This window comes from Microtus pennsylvanicus, chromosome 13 (assembly GCF_037038515.1).
Source record: "Microtus pennsylvanicus isolate mMicPen1 chromosome 13, mMicPen1.hap1, whole genome shotgun sequence".
Classification (NCBI taxonomy): Eukaryota; Metazoa; Chordata; class Mammalia; order Rodentia; family Cricetidae; genus Microtus; species Microtus pennsylvanicus.
In genome coordinates, this window is record NC_134591.1 from 52313696 (window position 1) to 52326231 (window position 12536).

The 12536-nt window shown below is 39.6% G+C and overlaps 1 protein-coding gene across 1 annotated transcript; it reads right to left on the minus strand.

Moving 5' to 3' along the window:
- Positions 1–6819: 6819 nt before the first annotated feature.
- LOC142833767 (olfactory receptor 2A12-like) lies at positions 6820–7761 on the minus strand. Its single transcript, XM_075945495.1, has one exon. It carries the CDS (start codon positions 7759–7761, stop codon positions 6820–6822), a length of 942 nt encoding a protein of 313 aa, XP_075801610.1.
- Between the last annotated feature and the right edge of the window lie 4775 nt (positions 7762–12536).

Below are 12536 nucleotides of genomic sequence, written 5' to 3' on the forward strand. Positions count from 1 at the left end.
AGTGAGGCCTGTAAGAGAATCACATTCATCTCTGTGTCACCTGCCACAACTATAGAGGTAGAAATGGAAGATACAGGTGGGTGAGATGGCTCAAAGGTTAAGAGCATTGACTGCTGCTATTACAGGGAAAAAGACAACTAAGAGCTGCCTGTGACTCCAGTTCCAGGGGATCTGACTCCTTTGTCTTATCTCTATAGCAACATACACACACACACGGTACACAAACATTATGTAGGCATAAAGTCATACACATAAAAAATTATAATTTTTCATAGCAATATGCTTTGATTTTTTTTATTTGATTTTTATTGACTCTACATTTTTCTCTGCTCCCCTCCCTTCCTCTCCCCACCCTTCCTCTCCCCTCCCAGTCAAACCCTCTCCCAAGGTCCCCATGCTCCCAATTTACCCAGGAGATCTTGTCTTTTTTTATTTCCCATGTAGATTATATCTATGTAAGACTCTCTTAGAGTCCTCATTGTTGTCTAGGTTCTCTGGGATTTTGATTAGTGGGCTGGTTTTCTTTGTTTTATGTTTAAAAAATACTTATTAGTGAGTACATGTGATAAATGTCTTTCTGGGTCTGGGTTACGTCACTCAAAATGATGTTTTCTAGCTCCACCCATTTGCCTGCAAAATTCAAGCTATGATTATTTTTTTTCTGCTGTGTAGTACTCCATTGTGTAAATGTGCCACGTTTTCCTTATCCACTGTTTGGTCGAGGACAATAATAATTTTTAATTAAGAAAATAAAGGCTGGGGTGTGAGTTCTGAGCACACTGTTCAGTTTCTATACTCTCAAGTTACTGAACCTCCCTATGCCTCAGTCTCTTCCTTATCAAATGAAGCTGATGAGGCTCATGTCTCAGGATTATGATGAATATCTAAAGCATCCCACATAACTCCTGAAATCATCACATAACACATAATATGTTGTATGCAGTCTTACATTCTCATTTCAGATCTGGGAAGGCAGAGACAGAAGATCCCAAGAATAAAACAACTAGCTACACTAGATGAAATGATGGGCACTGTGTTCAACTGAGACTGTCTTTAGGGGTTTCCCGAAACAGGACACAGTGCTGTAAGAATGAGTAATAAAAACCCAGAGACAGATATTGGGGTTCAGCCTGAAGGTCAGAAAAGCAGAACAACCAGCCATTCGCTCTTCCCTCTACCTCAGTACGAAATGGTGATCTCGCTTCCAGGAATCCTCAGAATAAGACTGCCTGAGAGCTGTCTCCTCCTGTCTTATATGCCTCTCTAGTACTAGGATTAAAGACGTGCACCACTACCACCTGATTTCTATGACTAATGTGGTTACTGGGATGTGTATGTCACCTTTGTCTGGTCTGTAAGGCTGACCAGTACAGCAGTTTTAAGCTCTAATCTTCAGGCAAGCTTCATTTATTAAAGTAGAAATTAAATTTCATTACATTTCCACTTTTTGACTAAAATAAAAAAGAAGGCTATAATTAATATAAGAAAAGTTATATACAATAAGTACAATGACTATACATAATATATACAGGCAATAAATATATCAACAATGTCTTGCCCATTTGCATTTGACAAATTCAGAGAAAATACTCCATATTTATTCTATCATAGTGAGTCCAAAGTTTTGTATCTAATTTACTTTCTATCATAACTTGCTTTCTGTGTCTGATAAACAAGGAAAACTATAACTATCTAGTCTTCATCACCCTCAGAGAACCAAGAAGGAAATAATATTAATTAAGTAAATAGAAAGTAAAAGCAAGTAACTTCCAAAAAATGTAAGAAATGACAAAAACAACTGGCTTACTGGACTGTCACTCAAAGTTCCTCTGCAACATTGAGGCATCCATCTTCGAAATATCCAACAAACTTTTCTGTGAAGCAGGATATTCTGAGGGGCTGGCCTTCCTTGTCCTGACAATGTTTAGCAGTTCTTTTGTGTCCTGCTCTTCCTATTAGACAAGATTAGAAACATATGTACAGTATGTTTTAACAAAATTAATCTCAAATTTGTATCAATATACAAAATCTGTATACAATATACAAAAGTCTAATCCAATGTAAAACATTTAAAACTAGTAGCTGCCTTTTAAAAGTAGATTCAATAATCTACCTTTTTATCTTATCATATCTATATCCTCCTTCTTCTCAGAGCAGATTCAATAGTCTACCCGTTTATTCTATCATATGTACATCCCTCTTTTTTCCTTTACATTGGCCAGAGATTCAATTATTATTTGCCTGACTTCTGAATTTGGTATCATTCCATGGCATGAAAAGTCCTTCTGTATATGTGTTGCTTTTATTGGTTAATGAATAAAGAATCTGCCTTGGCCTGTGATAGGGTAGAATAGAGCTAGGTGGGGAAAACTAAACTGAATTTTGAGAGAAAAAAATGTAGAGTTAGAGAGACACCATGTAGTTGCCAGAGGGGAAAAATGCAAGCTGTCAGCTGGAACCTTGCCGGTAAGCCACAGCTATGTGGCAAAACACAGATTAATAGAAATGGGTTAAATTAAGATGTAGGAGCTAGCCAATAAGAAGCTAGAGCTAATAGGCCAAGCAGCGATTTAATTAATATAGTTTCTGTGTGATTATTTTGGGGCTGAGCCGACAGGAACAAACAAGTGGCGTCCAACACTAGATTGGCATGCCAACCTGTGCTAGTTAAATCCACATAAAACCTGAAAAGGCTTGGAAAGGAATTCTAGACACAGACAAAAAAAAAAAACAGAGTTTAATGCAGCTTCTTGCTATGATCACTGGCGACAACCGGAGATGTAACTCCTTTAAGAGAGGTCTTCCTGATTCAGTGGTAGCAAAACAAAAAACAAACAAAAACCGTGAGTTTTAAAACAGGGGCTTGCTGGTCCACCAGCATGAGCAGCTCTGACTCTTTTGGGAGGTCTGGCTACAGAGCATTTAAATGGGGTCTGTGAGCAACATGTTACAAACTGCTTAATGGCTCAACATAGACCCGCTGCATACTTGGAACTGGGGTGGTGTGTACGGCTTGCAGAGATATTGAATGTGCCTCCACCATGTTGGACTGGGTGGAGCAAATAGACAGGGTTAGTTGGCCCCAGCCATGCCTACTTAGTATTAAAACGTAGTTCTTGTCAGAAAAGGATTACAGATAACCAATGAAGACAAATACATATGGAAAAGACCTCTGAATGGGTCAAAGTTTTGGATAAATGTACATAGTCATGAGAGAGAGAATAAAAAAGAGAATAAAGAGTTACAAAAAAGCATGGGATAAAACTGGACTCTCGGAACATGGCGAACAATGAGGGCTGATGAGACGCCAAGGACAATGGCACGCGGTTTTGATCCTATGCAATGTGCTGGCTTGGTGGGAGCCTAGCCAGTCTGGATGTTCACCTTCCTAGATATGGATGGAGGGGGGAGGACCTAGGACGTACCACAGGGCAGGGAACCCTGACAGCTCTTTGGACTGGAAAGGGAGGGGGAGAGGAGTGGGGGGAAGGGGAGAGGGGTGGGAGGAGGGGGAGAAGAGTGGGAGGAGGGAGAGGGAAATGGGAGGCTGGTGGGAGGAGGTGGAAATTTGTTTTTTTTTTCTTTTCTTTATCCTCCTTTTATCAATAAAAAAATTAAAAAAAAAAAAGAAGCAAATCATTTTAAAAATGATTAAACAAAGCCTTTAAAGAGACAGAGTACAGAAGTCATATATTAAAGCAGTAAAGATAATAAAATAAACATTAAAAAGTAATAGAGTAAGAACAAGCCATGTAAAGATGGAATATACAGAGTCTGGATTAGGTATATTATTGTGTTTTCTTTCACTTTTTTAGCTGTGAAGGAGCTAAGTACAGAGAGATATTTCATTGTATGGGCTGCTAAGATAAACCAACATAAAGGTATCTTGACTTTAGAATTTGGATTTAAAAATATGTTGCTTTGGAAAAGAGATTCTTCTTTTGTTTCCACAGAAGATGAGAACCTGTGGATTAATTCTAGACTAATGTGGATTGATGGACGAAGATCCCACAAAAGGTTACCATGTACACTCCCAAAAATACATCACCCAACAAAAAGCAGGAAGCAGTTTGAAGAGAATTATGCCCCAAATACCACATATTATTTATAAATGTTTGTTTATAATGAAAGGAGGATATTCTATAGAGATGAATAATTTTCCTTGGTATGAATCTTGGTTTATTGATAATTAAAGGGGGATATTCTATAGAGATGAATAATTTTCCTTGGTATAAATCTTGGTTTATTGATGCAAATTTTAGGTCAATTCTGTTATATATCTGCTCTTGATTAAGGTATTGTGTTTCTGTAGCACATTTGAAAATGTAATATATAATTAAGAAATACAGGGTAATATATGATCATCTATAATAGTCAAGCTTTTAGTCATGTTAGTTAGGTTTTCTAGATGTATAGAGATATATGTCAGTTAGATAGGTATTCTTCAAATCTTTCAGAGACCTTCATAATATGGCATTTAAAATGTTTTAAGAACTTAGTACTTTCCATGACATGAGATACACATGTTCCTGGCAGCACTAATCTACTTCAAGAGGATGATTGATATCAAAGAGGCTCCTTGTGGAGTTTGTTAGCCATTTGGGCAAGAAACTGCTCTTGCCTGGACTGCTTGATGTTACACTGAGTGAGCTAGACATGCGGGACCCACAGAGAAATGATTGCTCAATTTGCCAATCCTTCTGTGTTCCTGCTTCATGAAAGAGACTGCCAGACATTCGGCAGGACACAGAAGAAAGTGACTGACAAACTACCAATATAGGCAGAACTGTCTTTGAAATTTCCTGCTTGATGGAAAATTCCGACAGATACTATGGGCCAGTAAGCTAAAGATAGGTGCCCACAATGATACAGAAGAGCTTTGGGTGACTGTCTAGGCAGCAAGATATCTTTATCAATTCTAGAGTTTTGGAAGTTGTTTATAATGTACTAGCTGTTAGCTTAGGTAATATTATATCTTTCTGGAATCTTTGATGGAGCTGAAGAATATACAGTTATAATTATAGTTTTCCTTAGTTAGAATAAAAGATAAAGTAGACAAATCTGTTATAACTTTACTTCTTGCTTGATATCTGTTTGTTATATGTAATTTTACTATATTAAAGTTAAACCCTTTTTATTTAAACAGAAAAGGGGAAATGGAGTAGGAGGTCCTTCTGTATGTGTGTTCCTTTTAGTGGTTAATTAATAAAGAACCTGCCTGGCCTGTGATAGAATAGAATAGAATAGAATAGAGCTGGGTGGGAAAAATGAAACTGAATGCTGGAAGAAAGAAGGTGGAGACAGAGAGATGCCATGTAGCCACCAGAGGGGAAAGACATGAGCTGCCAGCTGGAACCTTGCCTGTAAGCCACAGCCATGTGGTGATACACAGATTAATAGACATGGGTTAAATTAAGATGTAAGGGCTAGCCAATAAGAAGTTAGAGCTAATAGGCATAGGCCAAACAGGGATTTAATTAATACACTTCCTGTGTGGTTATTTCAGGGCCAAGCAGCTGGGAACAAACAAGTGACCTCCTACAACAATTCTATTTACTGCTGAAGTCAATATTTGTAAGAAATCTGTAAAGACTTCCTTTGGGCCCCGTATAGCTTTAGTAAATGACTCAATTTTTTTCCCTATTTCTCCAATTTTGTCCCCAGCATTCAAAGCTGCTGCTTGGCATAAATTTTGTGTGAGATCATCATATACAGTTTGCCTCTCTATTGTGGTATAGTTTCTTTCTCAAAGAGTTTGCTCTTGGGAGATTTCCCTATCTCTACCTTTACGCTGTTGTTCAATAATCTTAGCCTCTTCTCTCAGCGAGGTACTCCATTGTAACTGTGGAACAGGTTCTAAACTACCTTTAACCAATTCTATCCAGTCATCAGGTTTAATTCTATTACAAACTGGCCACGAGTTTAGCATTTGCTTCACAAAAGGTGAATGCTTGCCATATGAGACTATTGGTTTCTTGAATCTCTTTAAATCTAACATTGGCACAGGAGTCTAGTGAGCTGTAAACATGCTTCTGCCATTTGACAACTCCTGTAAGGTTACTGGACATATTAAGTTTAGTTGTCTGAAAACCTTATACTGTTCCTCTCTATTCTTACAATGCAACACGGAAGTTGACTCTCCATTAAATTCCTCTGTTCAGATATGAGTATCTCTGGGATCTATTTTATTAGGTTATTCTAAGGCCTGTTTATTAGCACTCAGATTAACCAATGTATTTAGTAATAAGACAAAAATAGCAAAGCTGATAATGTTTACAATTGACATTATATTAATCCCAGCTAAATTAGATATCATCTCATTTAATCACTCCATTTTCAAACTGTTTAAGCATGTTATCATACAGAGACCCAAATCTCTCCATTGTAATGTTTTTCTCATTTTTTTAATGTGGGAAAAAAACCTTCTCTTTTAACTAATTCCTTCCTTTAAGAATTCACAACTCTCTTACCAAATCTAACGATGATCTTGAGGCTTATTGATGCCACATAAAACAAAACGTCTGACTGGATTTCAAGGCAATACCTAGTTTGACAACAGCCTGAGAAGGGGGTTCAGGGAGAGCCCACATCCCACAGTGGAAAAAGGTCAGGTGCATCTGGAGTTTTGGTAATAGCTGACAATCAAGATAGTCACATTGATTTCACAGAGTTTTGTCTCAGTTACCAAGTACTATGTTGGTCAAATGCACAGAAGAGCAAAATAAAACATCAAATTACCAAAATAAAATACAAAAAATATCATATCCTTTATCAAAAAGTGATAATATACTCCAACAACTCCTGGATCCTGGTTTAATATTATATCCTACCATGCTTCATCACCTTGAGAAACGCCCTCTTGATGTCTTTGTTCCTCAGACTGTAAACCAAGGGATTGAGCAAGGCTGTGAAGGAATTGTAAAAGAGTGAGATCTGCTTGTCTCTCTCAGGAGAGTAACTAGAGTTGGGTCTCATGTAGATGTAAGTGCCTGGACCATAGAAGAATGAGACCACAGTCAGGTGGGAGGCACAGGTAGAGAAAGCCTTGCAACGGGCTTGGGTAGATTTGATCTTGAGAATAGCCTTGGCAATGTGAGCATAGGAGGCCACAATGAGGGAAATTGGAATAAAACACATAAGAACAATCAAGATCTGGTCTACTATGTCAATGATGTGGGTATCCATGCAGGCCAGGCTAAGAACTGAAGGACCTTCACAGAAGTAGTGGTTTACCTTGTTAGGCCCACAATATGGTAGACTCATGGTGAAGAACGTATGTAACAAAGCAGAGGAAAAACCACAGACACAAGGACCAGCTGCCAACCGTATGCACAGTCCCCAGTTGAGGATGACAGTATAATGCAGTGGGTAGCAAATGGCCACATATCTGTCATAAGCCATGACAACAAACAACATGCTCTCTGAAGCAGCAAGGGCATCAAACACATACATCTGCAGCCAGCAGCCAGCAAAGGAGATGGTGTGAGAGTGAGCAAGAAGATGCACCAACATCTGGGGCATGGTGGTGGTGACATAACCCATATCCAATACGGCAAGTATACAGAGGAAGAAGTACATGGGAGTGTGCAGATGTGTGTACAGGTAGATCAGCAGGATGATGAGTCCATTGCCTATGACTGAGCTCAGGTAGATGAGAAAAAACACAGTGAAGAGGATGCTGTTGGTTGTGGAGTCACTGGAGAAGCCAAGCAGGATAAACTCAGAAACCCTGGTTTGGTTCTGTCCTTCAATCATCCACATGGTGGAGCCTGTAAGAGAATCACATTCATCTATAAGTCACCTGCAACATGACAGCTATACAGGCAGAAATGAGAGATATAGTCTAGTGAGATGACTCAAAGTTTAAGTACACTTGCTGCTATGTTGAGGATGAATTGCTCACAGATTGCAATGTGACTCCCTCCTCTCACCTTTACAGGCCAGACACACACACGGGTACAGGTATGTAAGTAGGCAAAACCCCATACTCATAAAATAAAAAACTAATACTTATTAATTAAGAAGAGAAAAACTGGGATGTGGTTTCTGAGCACACTGTTCAGTTTCTGTGCATCTTCCAAAGCTACAGAACCTCCCAATGTCTCAGTCTCTTCATCTATCAAGTGAGGCTGATGAACGGAATGTCTCGGGAGTATGTTGAATATCTAAAGCATGTCACAAAACTACTGGAACCAGAAAAAAACACTTGACATGTTGTGTGCAGTCCTCAGATTCTCATTCCATATCTGAAAGGCAAAATCATGGCATCCCCAGAATAAGAAGGCTAGCTACACAAGATGAAATGGGGGGCACTGCATTCAACTGAAAGACACTGCCTCAAGGGATGAGGTGAGAGCAGCTGAAGAAGAACTCCACGTCAGTTTCTGACCAGACACACACACACTGGGGGCACCAGACATATGCAAAAGAGGGTACACAAGTAGATGAAGAAAAGAGAACAGATGTCAGCCAGACACATCCCCATATATGTAACTATGAGTAAGGACAGAAGTTCATGCATACAATGCACTGGCCTAGGGAACGCTGATGGATCATGTGTATCTGTGAGCAGGAAAGTCATTTCTTTCTTTTTTACAGTTACCTTCTGATATACATAAACAATCAATTCTATGTGCAATATAGCTTTAAGTGATGAATTTAAGGCAACCAAATTTTTAGATTTAAACCTGATAAATCTATTTATCTATCATTTTAGGAGAAGCAAAGGCAAGATTTCTTTAAAATACCACTTTCCTTGGAGGGCAAAAGAATGGTAAACTAGAATAAGCACAGAGAGGACTCAAAATACTCATAGAGAGAGTTAGAAAAGCACAAAAAAAAAACAGCAGAGGCTCCCACAGAACAGTGAACCACATCTCAAGGGCATTTCACAGGCAGCTATCCAGTGAGGACTGAGGAGGCTGAGGTTCTCAGCATCATTACATCTGGAAACTACAAAAGAACAGCACAGCACCAACGCCCACCTCCTCTTCTCAGTCTCACATCACCACACACCTACCAGCCTGGCTACAATAACAAAATCTAGTGCTGACAAGAGTAACTGGATCCAGTGGGAGTGTGAATGAAAATGATTCTTTTTACTGTGTGCCTGTCTTATTCCCTAATGTTCAACACTGTTGATGCATTGTCTAGCAATACAAATTTAAACCATATTTCTGAAACAATATGTAAACACAAAGGTTCCTACAAACACATGCTCAAGGAAAGACATGTAAAGGAAATTTCCTAACACTGCTCAAAAGAGACTGAACTTCAGCACCACTCATGCTAATCATCAAGACAATGGTTAAGGCAGGAAGTGCTTTGATGGGAGCAGAAACATGAAAGAGACTCCTAGACATCCTCAGTCTTCTCTTTCCCTGTCCCCATCCCCTCTCCTGACCACTCTACTGCTCATAACCCTGACGCTCCTTTCCCCCCCCAGGTCAGGAGCCCATCATCTCTCCTGGCATTTCTGCATCATCATCTCCATGTGTCTCTTGCCTTTACATTTTCCTCCGAAATACAGTCTTTTCCTTTTCTTTAATATTTAAAATATATTTTCACACAATAGACTTTGATCATATCCTTGCCCTCCCCAAACTTCTCCAAGACCATCTCAACCCAACTTCATGTTCTTTTTCCTCTCATATTGTCTTTCAATACAAAATGAAGTAAAACTACAGAAATTTAAAAAAATAATACCAAATCATAACCAAAACCATGGAGTCAGTCTCTTGTTTGCCAACTACTTCTGAGCATGTATCTAGTCATAGACTATAGTTTATAGTCCCAGTGACTGCTTATTGAAGGAAACTGGTTTATTTCACAAATAAGTTCTTGTTTAGGGGTAGAACTTTATGTCCAATTCCCTTTCTCATACTCGGTGTTTGTCTTCCTCAGCTTGCTCACCATGTGACTGCTGCAGTGGTTTTTTCAAAGTTTTTACACTCTTCCTACCTGGCCCCTGCTGAAAGCCTTTTATGATCGCCCATGCCTGTCATTTGAGTTGGATGATAATTACTAAACCCCTGCCCCATGGAGACTAGCCTCAGCACACAACTGTCTCTTCCATCGCCTCTCTAAACACACATATTCTCATTTAAGCCCTCCCAGTATTCTGCATGCCTCTGCCGCCCTCATACACTGAGAAGTCCCTAGCTTTTAATCATGGAGGGGAACCACCCCCTCCACAGTGTTGCACAAATGGTGGCCACTTCAGGACTCAGATAGGCCAGGAGGCCTTCCCTGTTGTGCTACAACCTATTACTTTAACACACATAAGATATAACTTGCATTTCTTGTTCACTGGGTGATTGCAATCTGAAGAACATGGGAGGTCCTGATAACAATTTTGACCCACCCCCACCCAAACACTTGGACAAACCCTTTATTTCTCTCTTGTTAACTGAAACACCACACCACTCAGGGAAAAAATCTCTGATTGAGTAAGGCTGTATACATGATTTCCTGAACTTTCTAATAACAAAATCAACTAACATTTATTTTAGATAATTTAATGTATTCCAGCTAAAATCTCACTAACTTTAATTTAACATCACAACAGTTTACTGAAGGAAGCTATTTTACTTGTATGTTATATGTGAAAACCTAAGGCATGGAATAGGCAGTGTGTTTCAGATTACAAGTTCAGAACGGGGGAAGTAAGTTTAGGGGGTGAGACATCAGAGCCTGCCTCTCAGTCGCCTTCTCTGCTCCTGGCTCATAGGCTCTGAGGAGGGGAGGTGAAGAAGGCAAAGTCCATTGTCCATCAAGTTGCGCTTATTGAGATTTAGAATGGGACAGAGCCCTCCTCAAGATTAAGCCAAGCTAGGCTACAGAGGACTAACCAAGATAAACAAAATAAAGCAAAAAATTATGGTTTCTCTCCAACAAACACTATGAAGCCGTGACTGTGTTTGGGAAGACTTCTTCAAAGACATTGGCCATAACTGCTCTCTCAGGGATATATTTTTCTGCTTCACTTGGAATTGTTTGACTTAGGACTCCATATCTTTATGTGTCAACATGATTGGAAGCAAAAAACTGCCTGTGAAGATTTATTAAATTAATAAATAGATGGAAGCAAAAACACAAGGTTGAAAACAAGAGGGAATAAGAACAGGCAATGAGGAAAGAGGTTTGGGGAATTTGAGATGTATGCACAGAGGACCTGGATAAGGATGGCTTGTCTACTTCTCATCTCTAGTACCAAAGATGCCTTAGCCCCATGCACAATCAAATACCTCAAATACCAGTATCTTACCACTTGTAAAGATAAGGAATGTATTTCCAAGTGACTATTTCTTTATCTTCTCAGTGTCCTAAAGCAATTGAGTTCAGAGAGATGGGAATCTAGGCATCTCAATCTCCAGAAAAATTCCAAGCTGCTGTAATATTTGAGCAACTGAATCTTCATTTTCTCTGCAAGTAGGGCAGCCTCGGCTCCTGAAGACAGCAACCTATTAAATCCCACTTAACAAAGGCAAGCTCAGACATCTGCTCCTCTACCCAGTGGGACCGGATCCTGAGGATTTTATAAACCTGCCTCTTCTCTGACATTCCTCAGGAGAGCTGGGAAAGGGCCATTTCTGTTCCCAGTAGGGATGCTCCCTGGAGCTGTCAACAAGAGCATTACAGGGAGACCTTTGGGAGAAGAGCAGGAGGAGACAACCCACAGCAGGAGTGGAGACCTACCTGTTCCCTATTCTAGAGCAATTGGGCAATAATAGCTGTTCAAAGGAGAGAAGGTTTGACCGTGTCACCTGATACACAGGTCAAGGACATAAGTTCTCATTCTGACTCCTCATTCACTGCCCAAATCCTGAACCCTGACACTCATTGAGACCATGTTTGAGTCACATTCCTCCTCCTTCCTCAACTACATTGGGGAAATCATAGTCCTCCCTTCTCTGCCATGTAATATCTGAGCAAGTTAGCCAGAACCTCTGGTGGTAATGAAGATATAACAATAATGAGAGCTGGAGGATGCTTATGAGAAAAAGAGGATTTACTGCTCTTACAGAACACTAATTTTGCTTCCTAGAGCATACATGTAAGCTCACAACCATCTTTATGTCCAGTTCTAGAGGATCTAGTACCCTCTTCTGACCTTCCAGGGACCAGGCATACACATACTGTGCACACATACATATGAGTGTACATATTTATGGACACTCATATTGAAACATAAGCAAATAAACAAAAATAGTCAACCATAAAATAGTAACATGAAAGTCAGAAGTGGCATCCCCATGATAGTGATGTGATAAAACTCTCTGAGGAGCTTGTGTCTCTTGGATGTAAATAAGCATTTGAATCCAAATATATCAAGCTCTGGAGCATGTTCTCTTGAACTTGATCTTCTTCTGCCTTGGTTGCCTCTTCTGTAGAATTACAATAGTAACCTCTTTCTTGGCTGTCTACAGAAATAAAATGTGATGATGTCCGTCTTCTCTTACATGTTCTGACCAGTATTTCATGACCTCTCATGATGGAGGAAGGTCCTTGGTTAAAATAAAAGAAGCTGCTTGGCT